The 24074-nt window shown below is 37.3% G+C and overlaps 1 protein-coding gene across 2 annotated transcripts in view; it reads left to right on the top strand.

Annotated features, from left to right (window-relative positions):
- LOC150019851 (protein NPAT-like) overlaps nt 1-14161 on the top strand; it is a 61306-nt gene extending 47145 nt beyond the window's left edge. For both annotated transcript variants that reach the window (XM_090266709.1, XM_090266708.1), the window contains 6 exons: nt 1101-2768; nt 6806-6921; nt 6997-7105; nt 10063-10123; nt 10233-11391; nt 12569-14161. In XM_090266709.1, coding sequence (XP_090122835.1) covers nt 1101-2768; nt 6806-6921; nt 6997-7105; nt 10063-10123; nt 10233-11391; nt 12569-12646 — 3191 coding nt within the window. In that variant the 3' untranslated portion in view covers nt 12647-14161. The remainder of the gene's footprint in view (nt 1-1100; nt 2769-6805; nt 6922-6996; nt 7106-10062; nt 10124-10232; nt 11392-12568) is intronic.
- Nucleotides 14162-24074: the final 9913 nt, after the last annotated feature.

A 24074-nucleotide genomic window follows, 5' to 3' on the forward strand; every position in this document is an offset into this window, starting at 1 on the left:
GCCCAATCCTCCATTTCCTAAACTGGATTATAGTGGATTATATCTTTCTCACTATATATTATGTGTGTAAGATTGTGCCTCATAAGCTTTATCCTGCACAAAATGAAATTGGAAATCTTATTTTCTCAGAAGGTCTTCCTGCTTCATTGAAACTGACTACTCCTGGACTTATTTTGCCTGGATGTAATCTCCACTAATTTTCCCACAATAAGGATTCAAATGTGCTCTGTACCAATATTATTTACCACTGTCACATTAACCAAATTATATGATTCTTGATAAACATTTTCTTGATATTTTCCCTATATTTTTTATATTGTTAGTTATCATTGTTTTCTGTCCTAAACTGTGCATGCTATATGATAGTTTATCAGTGCTGTATTATTTTCTGAAATGCCCTTTCTTTTTCCAGCTATCACACTTTTAATACTTCCTTTATAACACTTTCTCACATCCCCAAGCAGAAGGAGGTGCCTTTTGTTTCTATACTTTTGCAGTTTTTACCATGTTTTATTATGACTTTTTGCTCTCTGTGTGTCTTACTAGACTGGCTTTTCCAAGGTCGTTTATCTTTGTTTCCCAGTACCAGTCATATGGCGTTCCTTCAGTAAATGTGTGTTGAAAATTAAACAGTACCCAATAACATCATATGCTGATCATGCAAAGTGTACTTGGCCTCATTTAACTTTTAAGAGTATATTAGATAAAGTAAGGTCAGTAGAAATGGTAAAAGTGGAAAAGTCAAATGTCTTGAAAAAGCTTTGTGTTGGAGTCCTCTTTTTCTTTCTTTCTTTTTTTTTTTTTAATGCCTGTAAATATTAGATGTTCTTAAACCTACATACTTGAAACTTCATTGTGTCATCTGTTTTCCAAGAAGTTTGAAAACAATTTGGCTCTTGTTTAAAAAGACACAGTAATATGAAAAGTACCTGTGTTTTGATACTCAGAAAATGGTCGATATGGTTTTTATGTCAAACTTTCACTTACTGGTATGTCAGTGATGAGTTATTTCCTTGGCAAAATAGGTTTTATGGTTCAGAGAACTACCTTAGAAGCTATACATACTCAACATATCTTTCTACTATCCTAATATTTTGCAGATGATCAATCTGGTCAACCGCCACTTTGTACATCTTATCAAAATGAAGACACATCAAATGCTTTGAAGAATGGCAGCAACCGTGAAGAGCTTAGACAGGAACCCCAGGAACATTTTTCCCAGATAGGCTCTAGCATCCAAAAAAAGACCTTCAAAACAGTTATACCTACTGAACAGAGGTGTAATATCACCTTTGAGTCTGTGCCTAATTTAAATGACTTTAACCAAAGAGTAAATTCTGATGCCAAATGTAATCAGCATTGTCCTGAATTGTACACCACTCAGATGTCCACTGAAACTGAAATAGCTATGGAAGTTGAAAAGAATTCTTTGTCTCCAAATGTACCCAGTGAATCTCGATTACAGCCAGATCCTCCTGATACATCAGTAACTTCATTTGTTTCCCTTGGTGGTGAAACTAAAAATGAAAACTTAACTCTCTCTGGGAATAGTTCTCAACTTGTATCCCAAAATATACCATTAACTGGAAAACCATCTAAAAAAAGTCAATTTTCTGAAAGTTCGAATGACACAGGAAGGCTGAAAACTAATTTCCATGGTTCCAAGTCACCAGATTCTAGAGAAATTCACCAGAGTAAAATTGAAATTAATGATGTATTACCAGTTATATCACAACAACTTTCAGATTGCCAAGATAATCCTTCACTTCAAAGTAAAACATTATCTGTTTCTGTTGAAAGTTCGGGTTTAAATATATCTGAACAACAAATAGAAATTTGTCTTGGAGAGTCATTATCTTCAAATAAACAGCCATCTAATGATTCATCATGTGTTGAGTTAAATCACACAGAACATGAAATTCAGCCCTCCGAGTCTGAGAAAGTTACTTTAGATTCACATGAGCCATCGTCTTCTGTAAAAGAAGATGGAGATAGTATTTTCCTCTCTTTAGGTGAAAATGATAACTGTGGGGAGGTTGCATTGATGCCTCCAGAAGGCAATCTTGTAGAAGATAGACATTCTCTTCCTTCAGAATCTGTGTGTTCTTCAGTGGTAGAGTCTCACCCTAAGTCCCAAAATACTAGTGATAAACCTGCTAGCAATAACTCAACAGACATAGATTCATCAAATATTGTTTCTCTCAAAATTATCATCAGTGATGATTCATTTGTTCCCTCAGATACTGAACTTAACAGTGCTGTTTCTAGTATCAGTGGAGAAAACATGCCAACTATAATTTTGTCTTCTGCTAAATCACCTGCCAAAAATGCAGAATTAGTTAAATGCCTGTCTTCAGAAGAAACTGCAGGTGCTATCACATCTGCTGAAGGAACAGAAGATTCAGCCTCAGTGGAACAAAGCCTTTTAGTGCTAAAACCAGAAGACACTGCAGTAAACAACACTCAGAGTGAAGACAGCATTGGTTTTTCAGCCAATGTTACACCATGTGTTTCCAAGGATGGAGGGTACATACAGTTGATGCCAGCTACAAGCACAACTTTTGGCAATACAAATAACATTCTGATAGCTACCTGTGTGACTGATCCAACAGTCTTAGGAACAACTGTAAGTCGGTCAAATGTTGTAGTGTTGCCTGGAAATTCTGCACCTATGACTGCCCAGCCTTCACCACCTCAACTACAGACACCACCAAGATCAAACAGTGTATTTGCTGTCAATCAAGCTGTGTCCCCCAACTTTTCACAAGGTAACTTTAAGAACATACTGAAGTTTACTTCTATGGAATAGGAGTTAATTTCTCTTGTGTATGCAGTTATTGACTAGGTGGTAATAAGTCATAGATAGATAGAATGAGAAAAGATTCTGAAATGTGTGATTATACATCCTCCTCTTTAGCTAATGAATTCAAACCATTTTTTTTTTAAATCTGTTAAGCTATGGAATTTGATGGTTAAAGTTTTTTAGCTTTTTTTCACAATTACATTCCAATCCATGTGCTAAACTACAAAAGAGAAAAGAAAGACTAATTTATCTAATAGCTATATACCTACCAAAACCCAATGTTGTGGGAATTTTTAAAAATATATGTATTATAGTCTTAATTTTCTTTTCTTTATTCTATTATATTTTATTGATTATGATATTACAGTTCCAATTATTTCCTCTTTGACCCTTCCACCCAGCACCCCCAAGTCTCTCAGGCAATTCCACCTTCCACTGTTCATGTCCATTGGTCGGTCATGCATAGGTTCTTTGGCTACTTCGTTTCCTATAACTGTAGTTACATCCCAGTGACTATTCTGTAACTACCTGTTTGTACTTCTTAATCTCCTTAGCTCTTCACCCATTACCTCATACCCACCTCCCATCTGGCAGCCATCAAAATGCTCTCCATAGCGATGATTCTGTGTCTGTTCTTCTTGCGTGCTTAGTTGGTTTTTTAGATTCAATCGTTGATAAGATATGTATTTTTTTGCCATTTTATTGTTCATAGTTTTGATCTTTTTTTCTTAAATGTGTCCCTTTAACATTTCATATACAGAATTCCCTCACTTATTGTGGGTATTACATTCTAGACACACACACACCCACGATAAGTGAAAATCTGCGACATAGGAACCTTACATTTATTTTAGTATTTATGTATATTTTAAGGCTTTATAAACCGTTTCTACACACTTATAACCTGTTCCCAGTCCCTTATTAACCTTTCCCACTCCCTTATTAACCTTTTCCACACTTTTATAAACACTACTTATGTTCTTAAACACATTCTACACTCTTAAACCTATGTAACTTTAACAACATACGTATACAGTACCACAAAATCCCGCGATATAGCGAAAAATCTGCGATAATTAAATATAATATTTTTTTAAATCTTGCAATATAGTGAGGCCACGATAAGTGAACCGCGATATAGAGAGGGACTACTGTAATAATGGTTTGGTGATGACGAACTCTATAGTTTTTTCTTGTCTGGGAAGCTCTTTGTCTGCCCTTTGATCTAAATAATAGCTTTGCTGGGTAAAGCATTCTTGGCTGTAGGTTCCTCCTTTTCATGGCCCTGAATATTTCTTTCCAATCCTTTTTTGCCTGGAACATTTCTTTTGAGAAATCAGCTAACAGTCGTATGGGAACTCCCCCGTAGGTAACTAACTACTTTTCTCTTACTGCTTTTAAGATTCTCTCTTTATCTTTAACCTTCGGCACTTTAATTATTATGTGTCTCAGAGTGGACCTCTTTGCATCCATCTTGCTTGGGACTCTGCACATCCTGAACTTGCATGTATACTTCCTGCACCAAGTTAGAAAAGTTTTCTTTCATTATTTTTTCAAATAGATTTCCAATTTCTTACTTTATCTCTTCTTCTGGCACCCCTATGATGCAAATGTTGGACCTCTTAAGGTTGTCCCAGAGGCTTCTTACACTACATTTGGTTTTTGGATTCCTTTTTCTTCTTGTTGTTCTGAGTGGTTTCTTTTTAGCTTCCTTATGTTCCAAATCATTGATTTTATTCTCAGCTTCATCCATTCTCCTGTTGTTTCCCTATAAATTGTTCTTTATTTGAATAAGTATATCCTTCGTTTCTGACTGGGTCTTTTTTGTGTTGTTAAGGTCCTCACTAAGTTTCTTGAGCATTCTTATAACCAGTGTTTTGAACTCTGCATCTGGTAGATTGCTTATCTCCATTTCATTTAACTCTTTTTCTAGAGTTTTGATCTGTTTTTTTATTTGGGCTATGTTTCTTTGTCTCATTTGGACAGCCTCCCTGTGTTTGTTTCTATGTATTAGGTAAAGCTGCTTTGACTCTCTGTCTTCGTAGGTGTTGTGTAGGGTCCAGTGTCATTGCCTCCCCTATCACCCAATCTGGGTATGTGAGTTGCACCCTTCGTGTGGGCTGGGTATGCTCTCCTCTTGTAGTTGAGCCTTGGTTGCTGCTGACAGATCAATGGGAGGAATTTACCCAGGCCAGTCAACTTCAAGGTTTGGTTGTGACCATTGACCTCCAACCTCTGCCCTCCGTGAAGATCAGCTTTGCAGGGCAGAGTTGTGGTGCTCTGACGTGGTCTGTAGCTGTCCACTGCGTGTGCTGGCCCTGGATTTTCCCAGGTGGTGAAGGCCAAAGTCAGCCCCCACCTGTGTTTTGCCCAGGGCCACCCTGCCTGAGCTATAAAGCAATCTGAGGTGGTTGCTGCTTGTGCTGGGTTTGGAGGTTCCCATGTGAAGCCAAGCTCTGAATCTAGGCTGGCTGCTGCTATTGCTGGGCCTAGGGCTCACTAGGGCCAGCTGTTTCTTGTTTGAGAAGATTTAGGAAGTTGGGAAGCATGAGCCAAGACCAGCCATTCATATGAAAAAGCAGTTTGGGTTGGCCCATAAATTGGGTGGGGCAGAGTCTCTGTGGCTCTCCTAGGCTGGTCAGACATTGTTAACCAATTGATGGCTTCTCAGATATGGCACCAACCTGCCACCTCAGTCTGGGTGGATGTGGTTCTTTAATTTAGTAGTTGTCAGACTTCCATTCAACTCTCTTTCTGGCGGTTCTGAGTGATGGTTCTATATTTTATTTGTAGTTTGATGTGGTTGTGTGAAGAGGCAAGCCATGTCTGCCTGTGCAATCATCTTGACCTGAAGTTTGATAGTCTTAATTTTCAAGGGCTTTATTATCTGTTTTGAGAGACTTTTCAAGACACAACTCGAATTTCTTGCTCCATAAAGCCCCTTGTAATTTCTCACTGTCTTCCACCTTCCAGAATTGATCCCTGTCTTTAGAATTCTTTGTTTATAGAATACTTGTGGCATTTAGTACATGCTATTTTGTATGTAGTTGGTGATTTACATGCCTTTGGTGTTGGTCATTTTTTAATTTATGTTCCTTGAAGATAGAACTTCATGCACATTCATCTACATTTCCTTAATTATTGGTTCCCACTTTTTTCCCCCTTTTACATCTATAGGCATATGATAAAATTTGATTAATTATCACCAATTAAATACTAAGTCTCATGGCTGTGTATCAAGTGCCTTTAAAATAAGATAAAAGAGGGGTCAGAATTGGTAGAGAATGTGTAACTGAAGATGAAGCTTAGAGAAATAAGGTAGTATTAGGAATAAAAAGAAGGAAGTCTTATGCAGAATAGTGTAGGTAGATATTTGAGATACTGAAGTAGGTGTTCTTGTGAGATTAACCTGACAGGAGCAGTTAGTGAATGTATGTAAGAGAAAGCTTCATTTACAGGGGAGGGCTAAATTATGATAGCCACAGACTACATTGTTGAGTTCTACGGACCATATGAGCATTGTGTTTTCTCTCATACTTTTGACTGGACCCTTTTAGATCAATACCATTGAGATAATGTGCTGTGGTTGTGAACAGGTCTTGGACTGTTAACATTTGGTTGGGACCCTGATTTTTTGGAATAAGATTCAGACTTGAAACCTTCACCACCAATTTTCTAATTAGTTTCACTGTTCTATCCAGAGGAATCAAAAATATAACTATAATATGATCTCTTGGCTGTAGAGTCTTATGCTTGTTTATAATATTTACCTTGACTAAATGCCATAACTACTTTAATATTCAAATTTGGTTTTTCTTAATTTGTTAGCTTTGCTCTTGTTCCTGAATTAATTTTGTAAAAAGAAGAGTAAGTTATAAAGGAAAAGGGATTATAATTTTAAAAATTTGATTTCAAATCAGTAATTATTTTGGTGTCTTAATGTTCATGAGAGAAAACCTTATTGAGTTCGTTTGTTTGGTTGGTTGGTTTGTCTTGGTTTAGGATCTGCCATCATAATTGCTTCTCCAGTCCAGCCTGTACTCCAAGGAATGGTAGGAATGATACCTGTATCTGTGGTCGGACAGAATGGAAATACATTTTCTGCACCTCCTCAGCAGGTAAGATTTATGAACTAAAAATGGTGCAGTGATGCTTTTCAAACATAGTATAACTTACGACCTCTTTTTTTGTAGGTCCTTCATATGCCTTTGGCAGCACCTATATGCAACAGAAGTATCCCTCAATTCCCTATCCCTCAAAAATCTCAGAAAACTCAGGGACTAAGAAATAAGCCTTGTACAGGTACATTTTTAAGTTCATTAATGTCAACTTTATGTCTGTGTATTGATTTGCTTGCAACTACACCTCTTCTTTTTGAATATTACACCATTTTTAACAGGTCATCACCCATTCTTTGCTGAAAGTTTTTTGTAACAATTTAAACAATAAGCTACAAGATAAATGGAACAAAATAGTTTAGAAAGAGACCACATATTTATAGGAACTCGTATGTGGTGGAGGTAACATCAGAAGTCAGAAGGGACAGGATGGGTTGTTTAATAAGTGAAATTTATTAGCCATTATGTATATTACAGGAAAATATTAGACCCCTTCCTTATACCATATAGAAAGGTGAAATTCAAGGTGATTAAAGACCTAAAAGTGAAGAGCAAAGCAATTAAATATAAAACTTAAATGTAAGAGGATATTTTAATGATACTGGGATAAAAAATTGCTTTTTAAAAAGTGCATAATTTATAACTGGAAAAGTGTGGTGGTGCTGACTACAAAATTAAATACTTTGTCAACAAAAGACACCATATACAAAGGAACAACTCAGTTTTCATTTAGGGCCTTGATGAGTGTTGCACTCAGCTCTCAGACTTTTCTACCTCAAACTTGTCCATCTTTGTGGATGACAACATGCCCATGTTGCTAACGTACCAAACACCCTAACCCTCAGAATTTTTTGACCTTTTCCACTTCTACGTCTTTAATCTTTACTTAACTCAACCTCTCCCATAGCTTCTTCTTTAATTTTTCACTATTTCTTATTAGGCCTATATGATTTTTAAAGGTCAGTAACCTCTCTCAAGATATTGTTATATACTCCGTGGCTGGTGTAGTTCAGTGGATTGAGCGCTGGCCGTGAACCAAAAGGTTGCTGCTTCAATTCCCAGTCAGGGCACATGCCTGGGTTGTAAGCCAGGTCTTCAGCCGGGGGTGTGCGAGAAGCAACCAATTAATGTTTCTTTCCCTCTCATTGACCCTCCCTTCCCCTCTCTCTAAAAATAAATTAATGAAATGTTAAAAAGAAGAACACTCATTTCCATATATCCATTGAATCTCTCTTCAAGCAATGAGAAGCTCCTGTTATTTGAATCCTCACCTTTTACCTGAATTTTTCATTTCTTTTTAGATTTTCTTTCTTCACTATGCAGGCTAGACCCTGCAATGTACCACACCAGTCACTTTTCCCAATACATTTAAAAACCGTCAGATCCACATTCTTGTACCATGCCTGATTGCTACCCTCCAGCCCTGGATCTAATCAACCATCCACCTCTGCCTCACACCTAGGTTTCTCAGCATTGCTCTAGGAGTGGTGCCAGGCCCCTTGATGCCACTTAAATTATTTATTTATTTACCCTCACCAGAGGACTTGCTTAGTGGGGAAGGGAGGAAGAAAGGGAGGAAAAGAAACATTGATTGGTTGCCTTTCATGCATGATGCCAACCATGTACTATGTGTCTTCAAATTTTCTTTTTCGGCTCCTTTCCTCTGGCTGTAAAGTTCCTTAGGTTTGTTTAACCTGCCAATCCTTTATCCCCAGCCATTCTTATCTCTTCTTCTTTATCCATATTGTTGTCTTTTCTCATGTTTCCACTAAAACTGTTTAAAATGAGGTCACCAGTGACATTTTCCATTATTTTTTATTTTTTATATATTTTATTATGTTGTTACAATAGATCCAATTTACATTTTCCATTCTTACTTTACTTTCCTCTAACTGTTGATGGCTTCTGGAACCACCACTATGCTATGCTTTTCCCTCTCTTAACTTTCTATAACTCGAGACCTTCAAGATCTCTTCCTCTTAAGACCACCTCTGCCTACCTTTCCCCCTTTAGTTAATGTCACCATTGATTCTTCCTTTACCCTTTATGTCCATGTTAATGCCCTTCGCTGTCACAAGATCCTTATTATCTCTTACCTGGGATATTTAGAGTCATCTTATTACATCTAACTAGAATTTCCCTTTCTATTTTTCTTTATTCTTTAGTTCACCTTCTATACTACTGCCAGATTGACTCTAAAACATAATTCTATTCATGTATATTTCCTGTTTAAAACTCTCAAAGATTCTTCTCTATAAAACCTTTTGCATAATATATAAGGTCCTTCATGATCTGACCTTCTCTTTTTAGTTCATGTCTTGCTGCTCTGTCACATAAACTACATGGAAATCAAATATAGTTATTAAAACTCCAGAGCATGTCCTCTAAGTGACAGGTTTACTAAAAAGGACAGTTATATGGACAAATTTTTAGTATCTTTCTGAATCTAAGTAGAACTCTTTTAAATGCTATATTGAGCATTGTAATTCATAAATCCAAAGATAAGATTCATATTTGCCTGAAGTTAACCTCTATATATGGATGGGAGACTGTCTTATACAGTGATCCCTCACTCATCACAGGTATTAGGCTCTAGACACACACATCCTGCGATAGATGAAAATCCATGACATGGGAACCTTATATTTATTTGTATTTATATATATTTTAAGGCTTTATAAACCCTTCCCACACACTTATAAACCATTCCCAATCCCTTATTAACCTTTCCCACTCCCTTATTAACCTTTTCCACACTTTTATAAACACTGCTTATGTTCTTAAACATATTCTACACTCTTAAACCTACGTAACTTTAACAACATACGTATACAGTACCGCAAAATCCTGCAATATAGTGAGAAATCCGCGATAAGTAATTAAATACAGTATTTTTTAAAATCCCGCAATACAGTGAGGCCGCAATAAGTGAACCGCAATTTAGAGAGGGACTACTATATATATTACAAAGCTGCTTTTAAACTTAATGTGTGAAAATACTTCCATTTGTACATTAGATGTCATTTAAATTTTTTTCTTGTGATATGTGATACCATGTAGTCTGTTCCATTTTCTTTCAGAGGAATATACTCTTTCTCTCAAGAATGCTTTTCTTTTCTAATAATTCATTTATAATTCCAGGGAAGCTGGTAAATAATTTGTTGGATTCATCAAGTCATTTAGTTGGATGTCATGCACAAAGGTGAGCCTAAAAGTAGTTTCTGTCAGATTATTTGAATGCACAGATTTAAAACATAAAGGATCTCTTTATGTTGCTAGAAGTAACTTTTTTTTCTTTCTTTTTTCTTAAGAATTGAAGTTTCTGATAAGAATATGTCAACGGATCAGGGGAAAAAACTGGAAGAAATCACAGTTCCCTTCTCAGTAGAGAATGTAGTTCCAACTAGCAAGCCATTTGAAAGCCATAGACGTGTGCTCTGTTTTGATAGCATCGCTTCCTCTGTGGCAGATTCTCAGGGGACAAACCATAAGATGGTGTCCCAAAACAAAGAAAGGAATGACATTTCATTTCCTAATCTTGACTCACCCATGATGTCCTCTACCTTAAAACCCTCTTCTAATAATGCTTTCAAAAAAGAGAGAGAGAGAACCCCTGTGTCTAAGATTTTATGTAAATCAGAAACTGCCATTAGCCGACATACCACCATGAAAGAAGCTCAGTCAGAAAAGAAAGTTTCACCAACAGAAATTGGACTTGAATCTTTCCATAAAGCAACAGCCAATAAAGAGAATGAATTGTGCAGTGATGTGGAAAGGCAGAAAAATCCAGAAATTTCAAAACTGTCTAATGGGCAGCAAAATGGGGGTTTACGGAATGAGAAAACGATAGCTTCACTGCAAGAACTAACCAAAAAACAAGGCACAACCTCAAACAGTAAAAATGTCATTTCAGTGGGTGCATCTGTGAAGGATCTAAAACAAGAACAAACCAAATCTGCTAGTTCTTTGATTAACCCACTAAGCAGACATACCACAGAAATGTTACAGGATGTTCAGCGACGTAGCCCAGTAAATAGGCTTGCGGACAATACTCATTTATCTGTACCCCGGACACCTGGCTCAGGGGCAGGGGAAAAGCATAAAGAAGAACCTATAGATGGTATCAAGGTCCCCTCTAGTAGGCGCTTCATCGAAGATAGTAGCACACCCAAAGTAATGGTGCCTCCTGTCACCCCAGACTTGCCTGCCTGCAGCCCTGCCAGTGAAGCAGGGAGTGAAAACAGTGTAAACATGGCTGCCCACACATTAATGATTCTCTCTAGAGCAGCCATCTCTAGGACTACTTCAGCAACTCCTCTAAAAGACAATACGCAACAATTTCGAGCATCTTCAAGGAGCACCACAAAAAAGCGGAAAATGGAAGAATTAGATGAGTGTGAGCGGAACTCCTGTACTTCTAATAAAAATCTTTCAAATTCATCAATACCAATGAAAAAGAAGAGAATTAAGGCAAGTTTGAAAGTCTTAATTTCAAAAATCATACCTTTACCCTTCTTTCAGTGCTCAGATAAGAGAGCTCAGCATTTTTTTTGCCATTCTAGGGAAATAGCTTTGAGTTTTGATTGACAAAAAATGTTGTATAGCAGTGTCTCTCAGCCAGTGTGGTACTCAGAAGTTGTCTAGGTGAACCATAGCGTTTTCAAAACAATTGCTAAGGGATTTATTTATAAACATCTTCCTTGGGAAAAGGAGGCTTTTGTTTTCGTCACAGGAGGATCCAAATTTGCAGGGTTGAGGGTGACATAGGCTTTGGGAAGCCACTATTACGTGTGGAATTACCAAGTAAAAAACTACTTTTAACTCCTACATCCTGGCTTTTTTCACATGTCCTGCCATGTCTTTCGTGGGATCTTGTAGATGTTAATATGTGAAGCAATGTAAAAACTAAGTTTGCCTGTTTTTTTCTTAACCATGGTTTTTCGTAAAAAAACAATGCAGGGATAGCATTAATAAATGAAACCCATTTTTGTGTAATCTGTAGCCATTTAGTAAGTGGATTCAGTAGAAAGAAAAGTGTCTAAAATATGTAGTATGTCTTGGCTTTGCTGCTGTGCAAGCCTGGATTTGAATCCTGCATCTCCTGCTCACTGGTTCTATGACTGATTAAGCCCGTTGCCTCTCTTAGTCACAGCTGCATCGTGTAACAGAAGGTTACCTACCACACATCTTACCTGATGTCTGCGAGGACTAAATGTTGTAGTGAAGTCCCTGGTGTATATTAAATGTTTGGAACTTGAAAAGTACCTGTTACTCTTTAATCTTACTAAAGCTTTCTAAGGTTTATGGTTTGGCAATAATGACCACTTTATAGAAAGCATGGTCTATCTTATTTTATTCAACATTAATATACTCTGGATTTGTATAATGTCTTTTGCCCTAATCTAATGTTAGAAGAACCATTGGAAGTATATTTTATTAACCTTGAGTTTATTATATATTTTCTCTGCTTCTCTGTAAAATTTTTTAAATGAACTGAAAAAAATTGGTCAACAGTTTTAATATATGGAAGAACCCGATAAAAGGTTCTAAGTAATTAAAGTTTTTTAACCTTATTTGAATTCACTATGTTAACTTAGATGTTTTTCTTTATTTTTTATTTTTACTTTTTTTTTTTTTTTTTTGACAGAAGAAGAAGCTGCCCAGTTCATTTCCAGCTGGAATGGATGTGGACAAATTTTTGTTATCCTTGCATTATGATGAGTAAACATTCTGAATGTAAAAGAACAAAAGCTGTTTAAAACTCATATCCCTCAAACTGAGTGTAGGGATTGAGATACTGACAAAGTCTAAAAGCATGACCTGCACTTTCACCATACTGAAACTTCACTTTATATCTAAATCATGCTGTTTCTGAAGCAGCTTCCTAGTTTGTAAATAGAATTACCTGGTATATTTTTATTTTGGAAACAAAAGTTTGCAGAAATGTAAGTAAAGCTAATCTGCAAAACTGTATAGCTTTGACAGTTGCATATTGTGAATATTGTGTACATATCATTGAAATAGAGGTTAAATCAACCCAATGTTCTTACACTGTGTTTTTTGACGTATTATGATACCTAATTCTGAAGGTTATTTATCTGGAATAGTTTCTTACTGTTGGGGGAAAATCATGTTTTTCCTTATAAATTGCCTTTAGTAACTTTCCAACAAGACATTTAAAGATATAACCACTAAATAGTACAAAAGTGATAACCACCTCAAATGATAATAAAGTGATCAGGAAATAATAGTTTGGTTTTTTCCTGCAGTGGATACTTTACCACCCCTTCTTACGATTGCAGTAAAGATTATATATCTGAAATTTATACTTCTGGTCATTCTGGTCTCCTTGTTTTAAAGAGAGACTTTTGTAAACCATTTGAGTGTCTGATCTTTTGTTTATAACTTTCAAGATGCTTTACAGAACTTTGAGTTTATAGACTATTGAGCCATAAAACTTTTGGTTATGTACTAGTTGAGATTTCTTGAGATGTATATGCTTTTCCCCTAAATCCTGGGGATTTAAAGAATTGCACTAAATTCTTAGACCTCCTTACAATAGTAGTGTCCAATGCACATTTAATTTAAATCTTGTATCCTATTTTAAGTTTTATGTGGAGGATTATTTTCTGGTGTTCTTTTAGAAAGCCATGTCCATCATAAGAGAAATCATAGTTTTATATTTTAATGTTTCTTCTAAAATGGGCTGTTAAATAACTATATCTGTACTTAGATATAGTGCATTGTCTCTGTGCTCCTTAAAGTGTTATAAAGAGTTACTCTCAAAAAGGGAAATGAGTGGTGCCTTCTCTGTATTAGACTTAACACATCAGTCAAGTTGATGGATTGCTTTAAACCTTTAAATGAGAACAGAAATTATCATTAGTACCTGACCAATTGTGCCTAGATATTAAAGTATGTTCTCAAGTGTTTTCTGTTTGGTTAAATATGAGTTTACTAAACTTTTTTCCTACAGGTGTATATACTGTTAAAAGAGTCATTTTCCTCAACTGTTTTTTTGTTGTTGTTTGTTTTGTTTTGTTTTTATACTGGGACTTTAAGAAACTAAATCTACCCTACTCAACAACATTTCTCCATGTGGAAATCACATCTTAATTGCTGATACTTACTGCAGAAATTTGTGTTGTAAAAAAATTTTATGATGTGGCAGTAGTCCATTCCTAAGGAACTAAATATCTTAACAGCTAATGTTTATTTAACTCAACTTGATACTGTAATACAGGTAGGTTTGAATAAATATTTTCATTACCTTAAAATTTGAATTTCTCCATATTGGCAGTCATTTTCATTTAGATTTTGATTAAATTTCTTTGCAATTAAATTCTTGCATATTTTGTCAGAAGTTCACATGAGGTTGAAAATTAGGTTTTCTTTTCATTCAATTACTACGTATTTACATGTGCTGAGTATGAAGAATTCATATATAAGTAAGTTCACTTTCTTCACTAGCCAGCAGCCACTAGATTACATCCAAAGACAATTTGTACTTTGAGCCTTCATGTAGATTCAAGAGCAAAACCACAATCGCCATTTTACCTTAAAAATCCAAGCATGCTGGACGTAATTGTAGTATTGTACCTGGTAACCTGTTTTAACAGTCAAATGCCTACTGATGGCATTTTAGGGTTAAAGTATACCACAAAAAACTTGTAACTACTTTTACAATTACATGTAAGGATATACTCTGTATTTTGGACATTACTTAGTGATTGATGTCAGTGTATGTCAAATCTGAAAAGTCTTATAGTTAAAATATTTGATTATTTTAGCCTCGAATATTGTTAGAATTCTTTAGTATGTTAAAATTGCACATGACAAAAGCATCCTAAATTAGTATTCAGGCAAAGGCTAGATGTTGTGACTGTTAGGAAGACCAAGATTTAAGCTATGATAGTGATTTCAAAGACTTGTTACTATATTCTGCATTTATCCATTTCTCATGCCACCATCTTCTGGCCTTAGGTCCAACTTCCTGAAATTATATATCAAGTTTTGACTTCATTATTATGCTTCCTCTTTGAATATATTTTTTCTTTTTATAAATATTGTTTAACATTTTGACATAGTTTACTAGTCTCTTTTTTCTAATTATTTTTCTACATAGTTGAACTTAAACTGTAAATATAACTTTCTAATGCTTTTTTTACCTTAAATAATATGAAATATTTTCCAGTTTTCAGCTTATTTTTTTAACCCTTTCAGTGCCGTGTGTATTTCAAAATTCGGATCAACATGAAAAAAAGTTATATCAATATATAACCTGAGGTTAGCAGTTATTTCCTTAGGAGACATTTTAGACAGTGGAATTACCAAATCTATATTTTACCAAACTCTTCCAGAAAATTACTTTAATCCCTGCCAGCACATTGTCATTTCTTCCATAGTACCCTTTTTTCTTTCTAGAAATTTGCATATCTTCAGCTTTATCATCATTGGTTTTTAGGCTGTTACTTCTTGATTTGTTAAAATTAATAGTTCATAATCCATATATACTTTATTTTGGTACCTGGTGTGATGTAAGAATTTACGTTTTTTTCCCCTAAATATATAACCACTTGACTCAGTATAATTGGTTAAAATACGTTTTCTCTTCCTCCACACATTTATTTATAATGCCTCTCTTATTTTGTACTGATGCATAATCTTGTATTCACAGTTCTAAAATCCAAAAGGTTCTTACCAACAAGTATTTTTCCCTTAAGTTTGGCATCAAAACCAAATTCATGGTAAAACTTGACATGATTCGACATGAGATTTCATGGGTCATTATCTCGTTTGATATAAATGTGCATGTTTTCCTTGAAAAGTAGTAACGTGCTTAATTAGGGTGAAATTTTAGATTTACCTAGGAGTTATAAGATACATTGTGTTACTTTTTTAAACATGCTAAATATCTTAATTATGAAACCCAGCTAACTATAAACTAAAATCAAATTTTGGTCCTGTATTAAATTTATATACCTATACTATATACTATGGTGTATAGATTATTTTCTGTCACTGATTAAATCATAGTTTTGTGTTCATTGTAACTTCTTAAATTTTTTGAGTACTCACCCCTTTTATGCTTCTTGATTAACTTGTATTATTTCAACCTAAATTTTTTTTGGATTGTTTGTCAAGTACATTAACCCTATATAAGTTACCTGATACTGAAAGAAATTATAATGGTAATATGGTATGTATAATAGTTCTATAGTTATCCCTATCATAATTTTCTTGCTAAACTAGGTATTTTGTTTCTTGCTATATATATTTTTTGGTATGTTTTATTGATTATGCTGTTACACTTGTCCCAGTTTCTTTTCCCTTTGCTCCCCTCCACCCAGCAACCCGCTTCCTCCAGCAGTCCCCCCTTCCCTTAGTTCATGTCATGAGTCATGCATATAAGTTCTTCTACTTTACCCTTTCTGTTCTTAACATCCCCCTTTCTGTTCTGCACCCTCCTACTATGCTTCTTAATTTCTCCATCATTTCTTTCCTTCTTCCTCCCAGCTGACAACCCTCCACATTCTCCCCATACCTATGATTCTGTTCCCACTCCAGTTGTCTGCTTAGTTTGTTTTTGTTTTTATTTTTTAGAGTCTGTTGTCGATAGGTGTGATTTTGTTATTTTAATGTTCATAGTTTTGATTTTTTTTTTTTAAATAAGTCCCTTTAACGTTTCGTGTAATAATGTCATGGTGATGATGAACTCCTTTATCTTTACCTTGCTGGGAAGCACTTCATCTGCCCTTTCATTTTAAATGATAGCTTTGCTGGATGGAGTATTCTTGGTTGTAGGTCCTTGCCTCTCATCACTTTGAATATTTCCTGCCAGTCCCTTCTTGCCTGCAAAGTTTCTTTTGAGAAATTAGCTAATAGTCTTATAGGCACCCCTTTGTAGATAACTCTCTGCTTTTCTCTTGCTGCTTTTAAGATTTTCTCTTTATCCTTAACCTTTAGCACTTTAATTATGATGTGTCTTTGGTGTGGTCTTCCCTGGGTCTAGCTTGTTTGGGACTCTCTGTGCTTTCTGGACTTGTATGTCTGCTTCCTTCCCCATATTAGGAAAGTTTTTCTTCATTACCTTTTCACATAACTTTTCAATTTCTTGCTCTTCCTCTTCTCCTTCTGGGACCCCTGTGATTTGGATTTAGCACGTTTAAAGCTATTCCAGAGGTTTCTAAACCCTTTCTCGTTTTCTTCAGTTCTTGCTTCCTCTTTCTGTATTGGTTGACTGTTTATTTCTTCCTTATATTACAATGCATTGATCTGAACCTCGGTTTCCTTTCCTTCACCACCAGTTTTGTGTGGATTTTCCTTCATTTCACTTAGTGTAGCCTTCATTTCTTCCCTATAGTGCTTAATCTTTTCTGTCAAGTCTGTGTGCATCTTTATCACCAGTGCTTTGAACTGTGCATCTGTTAAGTTGGCTATCTCCTCATTGGTTAGATTGACTTATCTCCTCATCGCCCAGTTCTCCCATTGGAACCTTGATCTTCCCCCCATTTTTGGGCCGTACTTCTCTGTTTCCTCATCTTGACAACTTTCTGTGTTTGCCTCTGTGTCTTAGGCAGAGCTGTCACACCTGTTACGTTGTAAGGGGTGGTGCCCTGTTGCACCTCGTTGTGGCACTGTATGTGGGGAAGGAGTCTGAAAGAGAACAGTGCTGCTTGCCCCGCACTCATCCCTTTTCCAGGCACTTCTCCCACTTCTCATACTAAACAAGCTGCCTCCATTGAGAGACCAGCAGTTTTTTCCTCCACTCCAACACCCACTGGTTTTCACAGTCAGAAACAATGTGGCTCTATTTTCCCTGGCCCTGGAACCGTGAGCTACACGATCTGATCTAGGGCTGGGATCAGGCTGGTGTGGGGCTGGGATTGCGTCCCAGATTTAAAATGTATGACTGCGGGCACTTCTGACCAAGACGGAAGCATGGACAGACACGCTGGATCTCCCTCCACACCTAAGAAAGAATACAACTACCTCAAAACTAGAAATAACCAACAGTTTCAGAAAATCAAACTGCATGAAAGTCCAACAAAGAAAGATATAAAGAAGAAATGCTCATCCAGAGAGGTAGGAGGGGTGGAGCCCAGGCGGAGAGGATGCAGTGTGGTGGCGGCAGCAGCAGCGATGGCAGCGGTAGGCCGGCAGAAAGCACAGTCATATGTTTTAAAAAGTCAGGAGGGACACCTGGGGAGCATTCCCAGCTCCTCACCGGACCTAGCAGCCCATGGTCCCAGCACCGGGGAAAATCAAGCCTAATTGCTTTTGACTGTACAAACCACTGGGGATTGGGACGGAAGAAGAAACTGCTGGGCTCAGAAGAGTCTGCTTGTTTAAAGGACCCTCATGGTCCTAGAACTTCCGCAGACCCACCCACTCTGGGAACGATGGCCAGGGCAGCAGCTACAGGGGCACCAGTCCGGTGCGGAAGTGGGAGAGGTGCCTGGAAAAGGGATGAGTGCTGGGCAGGTGGCATTGTTCCCTCTCAGACTCCTCCCCCACATACAGCGCCACAATGTGAAACAGGTCACCCTGTACTGATGAATCCCTAAGGCTCTGCTCCTTGCAATGTAACAGGAGCGACAGCTCTATCTGGGACACGGAGGCAAACAAACACATGAGCCTGTCAGAATGAGGATACAGAGAAGTATGGTCCAAAAGGGGGAACGATTCAAGGTTCCAGTGGGAGAACTAAGCGGTGAGGAGATAGACAACCTAACAGATGCAGAATTCAAAACACTGGTGATAAAGATGCTCAGGCTTGACAGATATGCTTGAGTATGGCAAACACATAAGAGAACCGAAGGCTATGCTAAGTGAAACGAAGAAAAGTCCACACAAAACCAATGGTGAATGGAAGGAAACTGGGGTTCAAATCAATGATTTGGACAATAAGGAAGAAAAAAACATTTAACCAGTGCAGAATGAGGAAGCAAGAATTGAAAAAAATGAGGAAAACTTCCCAAATTTTGTGAAGGAGATGGACATACAGGTCTGGGAAGCATGGAGGGTCCTGGGTGAGCTGGACCCAGAGGGGACCACACCACGTTGCATCATGATTGAGATGCCAAAAGTGAAAGATAAAGACAGAGTCCTGGGGGCAGCAAGAGAGAGGCAGAGACTTGCCTACAGGGGGTGCCTATAGGACTATCAGCTGACTTCTCAGAGGACACTTTGCAGGCAGGAAGGGACTGACAAGCAGTATTCAATGTGATGAAAAGCATCCTATAACCAAGATTACTCTATCCAGCAAAGCTATCATTTGGAATGGAAGGGCAGATGAAGTGCTTCCCAGACAAGGTAAAGCTAAAAAGAGTTCATCATGACCAAGCCGTTATTATATGAAATGTCAAAGGGATTTATTTAAGGAAAAGAAGATCAAAACTATGAACACTAGAATGATAACAAACTCACAACTATCAACAACTGAATCTAAAAAATAAAAACAAAATCCAACTAAGCAAACCAGAATAGAAACAGAATCATAGGTATGGTAATCATTTAGAGGGTTATCAGCCTGGAGGGGGGAGGGGGAGAAACGGGGAAATGGTGCAGGGACTAAGAAGCATAATTGGTTGGTACAAAATAGACAGGGGGAAGTTAAGAATAATATAGGAAAGGGTGAAGCCAATGACCTTATATGCACATGAACTAAGGGGGGTAGGATTGCTGGAGGGAAGAGGGTACTGGGTAGAGGGGAGCAAAGGGGGGAAAAATTGTAAGTACTGTAAAACATAACCAATAAAATATACTTAAAAAAATAAAATGTATCACTGCGCTTTTCACCACGGCTACAGTTTCTATGCCACTTCTGCTGCCGCCAGCCACTGCTGCCACTAGCCACGCAACCAGCTGCCACCTCCCCAGCAGCCACTGCTGTAGCACAGCGCTTCATTCTCTTCATCCGGCTCCTCCCCTCGTACCTGTCCGATTATTTTTTTGTTTGTTGAACTTCCATGTAGTTTTACTTTCTGGATCTTCTGGGGTATTTTTAGTTTTGAAGTTGTAAATTCCTTCTTAGTTGTGAGGGAGACACAGCATGTCTGCCTCCGCCTCCATCTTGGCTGGAAGTCCTGTTTTGCTATCTTTAGGGAACTTTTTATTACATTGTTTTAACTGGTTATTGCTTTTTTAGTTAATGTAAACGTTTTATGGAAGCACAGCAGAACAAATGCACAAACCATTAAGTTCAAACAGTATAAAGAATTTTCTAAAAGGACACACATTCACTTAATCATCCAGATCAAGAATAGAACACTGCTAGTACCCTGGAATCCCCTCATACTTCCTTCTCATAACTGTTAGCCTCAATGGTAATCAGCTGTTTTTGAACCTTGTATAATGGATTCCCACAATATATAGTCAGTCTTTCATAACTTCTTTTGCTCAACAAGAAGTACTCACATATATGTTAGTCTCATTCTCAATGCTGTGTACCTCTCCCGTTGTGTTTATCCGCATTGTGTTATAACCACAGTTAATCCATTTTATAGTTGAACATTTAGATTATTTCTAATTTGGGGCTTCTATGAATAGAACCTCATATATTTGTGTACATGTCTTGGTAAATGTATTGCACTTTCAGTTGGATGTTTAATTAGGGGAGGAGTTGCTGGGTCCTAGGGTTGTGTATATCCAACCTTATTCAGATGTTTTTAGTTTTCCAGAATAGTGTAAGGAGAGTTCCAGTTTTTCAATGTCATTGTTACTACTTGATCATTTTGTTTTAGCCAGTTTCAAGTATTGGTGTCATATTGTGTGTGTTTTAATAGCTTTTTTTTAATTGAATTTATTGTGGTGACATTGGTTAAAACCATATAGGTTTCAGTGACACATCATCTGCACAATCATATTACAGCATGAACTCATGACCCAAAGTCAAATGTCTTTCCACCACCATTTATCCCCGCTTTGCCCTCTTCCACCTAACCCCTACCCCTCACCTCCCCTCTGGAAATCACCATCATTTTGTCTGTGTCTGTGAGGTGGGGTTTTTTGTTTGTTTGTTTGTTTTTAAAGATTTTATTTACTTATTTTTAGAGAGGAAGGGAGGGAGAAAGGAGAGAGAAACATCAATGTGTGGTTGCCTCTTGCACACCCCAAACTGGGGACCTGGCCCACAACCCAGGCATGTGCCCTGACTGGGGATTGAATCAGCCTGCGCTCAATCCACTGAGCCACACCAGGCAGGGGTCTGTTTTGTTTTTATTTTTTTATTTATATATTTTTGTTTTATTTTTAATTACTTAATCCCTAAACCTTTTTCTTGCAGTCCCCCAGGCCCCCTCCCCTCTGGCAGCTTTCAGTCTGTTTTCTCTATCTGTGAGTCTGTTTCTATTTTGTTACTGTGTTTCGTTTATTCCACATATAAATGAAACCATATGGTATTTGTCTTTCTTGACTGATTTATTTCGCTTAGCATAATGTTCTCCAGGTCCATTAGTGCTATTGCAAAAGGTAAGATTTCCTTCTTTTTTACTGCCGAGTAAGTATTTCACTATGTAAATGTACCACAGCTTTTTTATCCACTCCAGTGATGCGCACTTGGGCTGCTTCCAAATCTTGGCTATTGTAAATAACACTTCAATGAATATAGGGGTGCATATATTCTTTTAAATCAGTGTTTTGGGTTTCTTCAGATATGTTCCCAAAAGTGAAATCACTGGGTCATGAGGCAGTGCCATTTTTAATTTTTTGAGGAACTGTTCCATAGCGACTGCACCAATCTGCATTCCCACCAGCAGTACATGTGTATTGAGCCACTAGGCCAGGGCTTCTCACAATCTTGATGCCTGCGTGTCAGCGTGACCTACAGACTATCCTTGAACATGTTTTACGAGATTTTCGGTGAAATGTGCTGCTAACATAGGTGTTAATGAATATGTAGTTCAAGTAGATGAATTCTGTGGTACAGCTGTTGCATTTGGTGCATTACTACCAGCAGTATGATTTGGATCAGGTAATGGAGTCTGGCAATTTTAGTGCTGAAGACTTGGAGGAGAGACTAGTTAAAGACTGTGGTTTATCAGCAGTTACGGGATGCTGCAGTTTGGCCAATTGTGAAACTGGTCCTTGCTTAACTACTCGAGGAGTAATATTTGGTTGTAATGAAACAGGAGTACTAATCAAAGGTTTGATAGGGCCTGTTGGTTCAGTGTGCTTGTTCTTGGAGACACATAGGATCTTGGGGATGATGCATCATATATTAAAAACACTGGAGGCTGATTAGATGTCTGGGCTTGTGTAGAGAGCTAAGCAGCTTGAGAAATTGGGTTATGTTGAAAGCTGATGGTACAGCAGTAAGAAACATGAATTATAGACTGCAACGAGGCTTGTGTTAGAGCTGCTATAAGGACTTCATTTATTTGGGATATGTCCACATTAGAATTAAGTTGCAATGTAGCTTGCAAAGCAGGAAGCAACTAAGATTTGGATCCTGAAGCAATGGAGGGAGTGGTGACTATGGAACAGGAGAAACAGGGATTGCTGAAGCTGATGTTGGAGACGCAGGTGTAGGGCTCAGCCAAGAGGAAGAAGACTGGAAAGAGTTGTACAAGGATGTGGTACAGACTTACCTCCTGATTCAGAGTCTTTTCTTTCTGTTTTCTGTGCAGGGAGGAAGATGTGGGTGTAGGCAGTTGGGATTATTTTTCTATTTCTTGATTCCAAAATAGAGATTTATTTATTTTTAAAGAATTATTTTGTTTCTGCACAAAAATAAGTTCTTGGTGGATTCCTCTGTTCAACCCATCACTTAAAAAAAAAAAAAAAAAAAAAAAAAAAACAGCTCCTTTTAGCACCAAAAAGGACACTTAAAGCAGCAAGGTGTTTCCTTGGGTCTCAGCATCTGGAAGGCTTATTGTCTCCCCCTTGAGAGAATACACATGGTATGTAGTTTCTTAGGTTGGAAAAAGCTGTTCTTGAATCAAATAATTATATAGAAGAATGCAAATACAATAATCTCTGGCCAATTATTTATGCTTGGTAGCTTTAAAACTCCCCTTGGTCACAAACATCAAAGACTTGCTGGTTGTTTTCAGCTATAAAATACTGTCTAGAAAAAGAAAGAGCATGGTCTGCAATGACAAGTGATGTGAGGCTGGGCTATGCAACCACATGATGGTACATACCAGTTTGGTTTTTAAAAAAACTCATATAGGATCCTGTATAATTTTAAATCACACTCCTCATGGTACTTAAAAAACCCAAAACATCATCATGCTAAATGTTAGAAGGACATGTGCTCATTTTTAAGTGAGGTGTATGGACACAGCTTCCTTAGTCATGCTCTGTGTGAGGGGAAAACACAAGAAGCCCTAAGACTTGATTTTTTAGCAATATTAATTGATTTTTACAACATTGAACTGAAGGTATAGTCAGTCACAGGCGGTTTTGAAATTCGACAGGATTCAAGAGTGGGATCATTATTGCTCCACTAGGATAGACATGAAAAGGGCCTTTACCCATATATTTTATTTTTTAAATTATATTTTATTATGCTATTACAGTTGTCACAATTTTTCCCCTTTTGCCCCCCCCCCCATCCAGCATCCCCAACTCCCTTAGGGAATCCCCCCACCATTGTTCATGTCCAAGGGTCATGTGTGTAAGTTCTTTGGCTACTCCACTTCCTAACCTGTACATCCCCATGGCTATTTTGTAACTACCTATTTGTACTTGATATCCTCAACTCTTCACCCATCCACCCACACCCACTCCCATCTGACAACTATCAAAACTCTCCATATCCACGATTCTATCTCTATTCATATTGTTTGCTTAGTTTGTTTTTTAGATTCAATTGTTGATACATACGTATTTATTGCCATTCTATTGTCCATAGTTTTTATCTTTTTCTTCTATAAGTCCCTTTATATAATGATGCTTTGGTGATGATGAACTCTTTTAGTTTTTTCTTATCTGGGATGCTCTTTATCTGCCCTTCAATTCTAAATGATACCTTTGCTGGGTAGAGCAGTCTTGGCTATAGGTCCCTGCTTTTCATGACTCTGAGTATCTCTTGCCAGTCCCTTCTAGCCTGCAAAGTTTCTTTTGAGAAATCAGCTCAGTCTTATGGGAGCTCCCATGCAGGTAACTAACTTCTTTTCTCTTGCTGCTTTTAAGATTATCTTTAACCC

Source organism: Furipterus horrens, unplaced genomic scaffold (assembly GCF_987537825.1).
Source record: "Furipterus horrens unplaced genomic scaffold, mFurHor1.1.pri manual_scaffold_2, whole genome shotgun sequence".
Classification (NCBI taxonomy): domain Eukaryota; kingdom Metazoa; phylum Chordata; class Mammalia; order Chiroptera; family Furipteridae; genus Furipterus; species Furipterus horrens.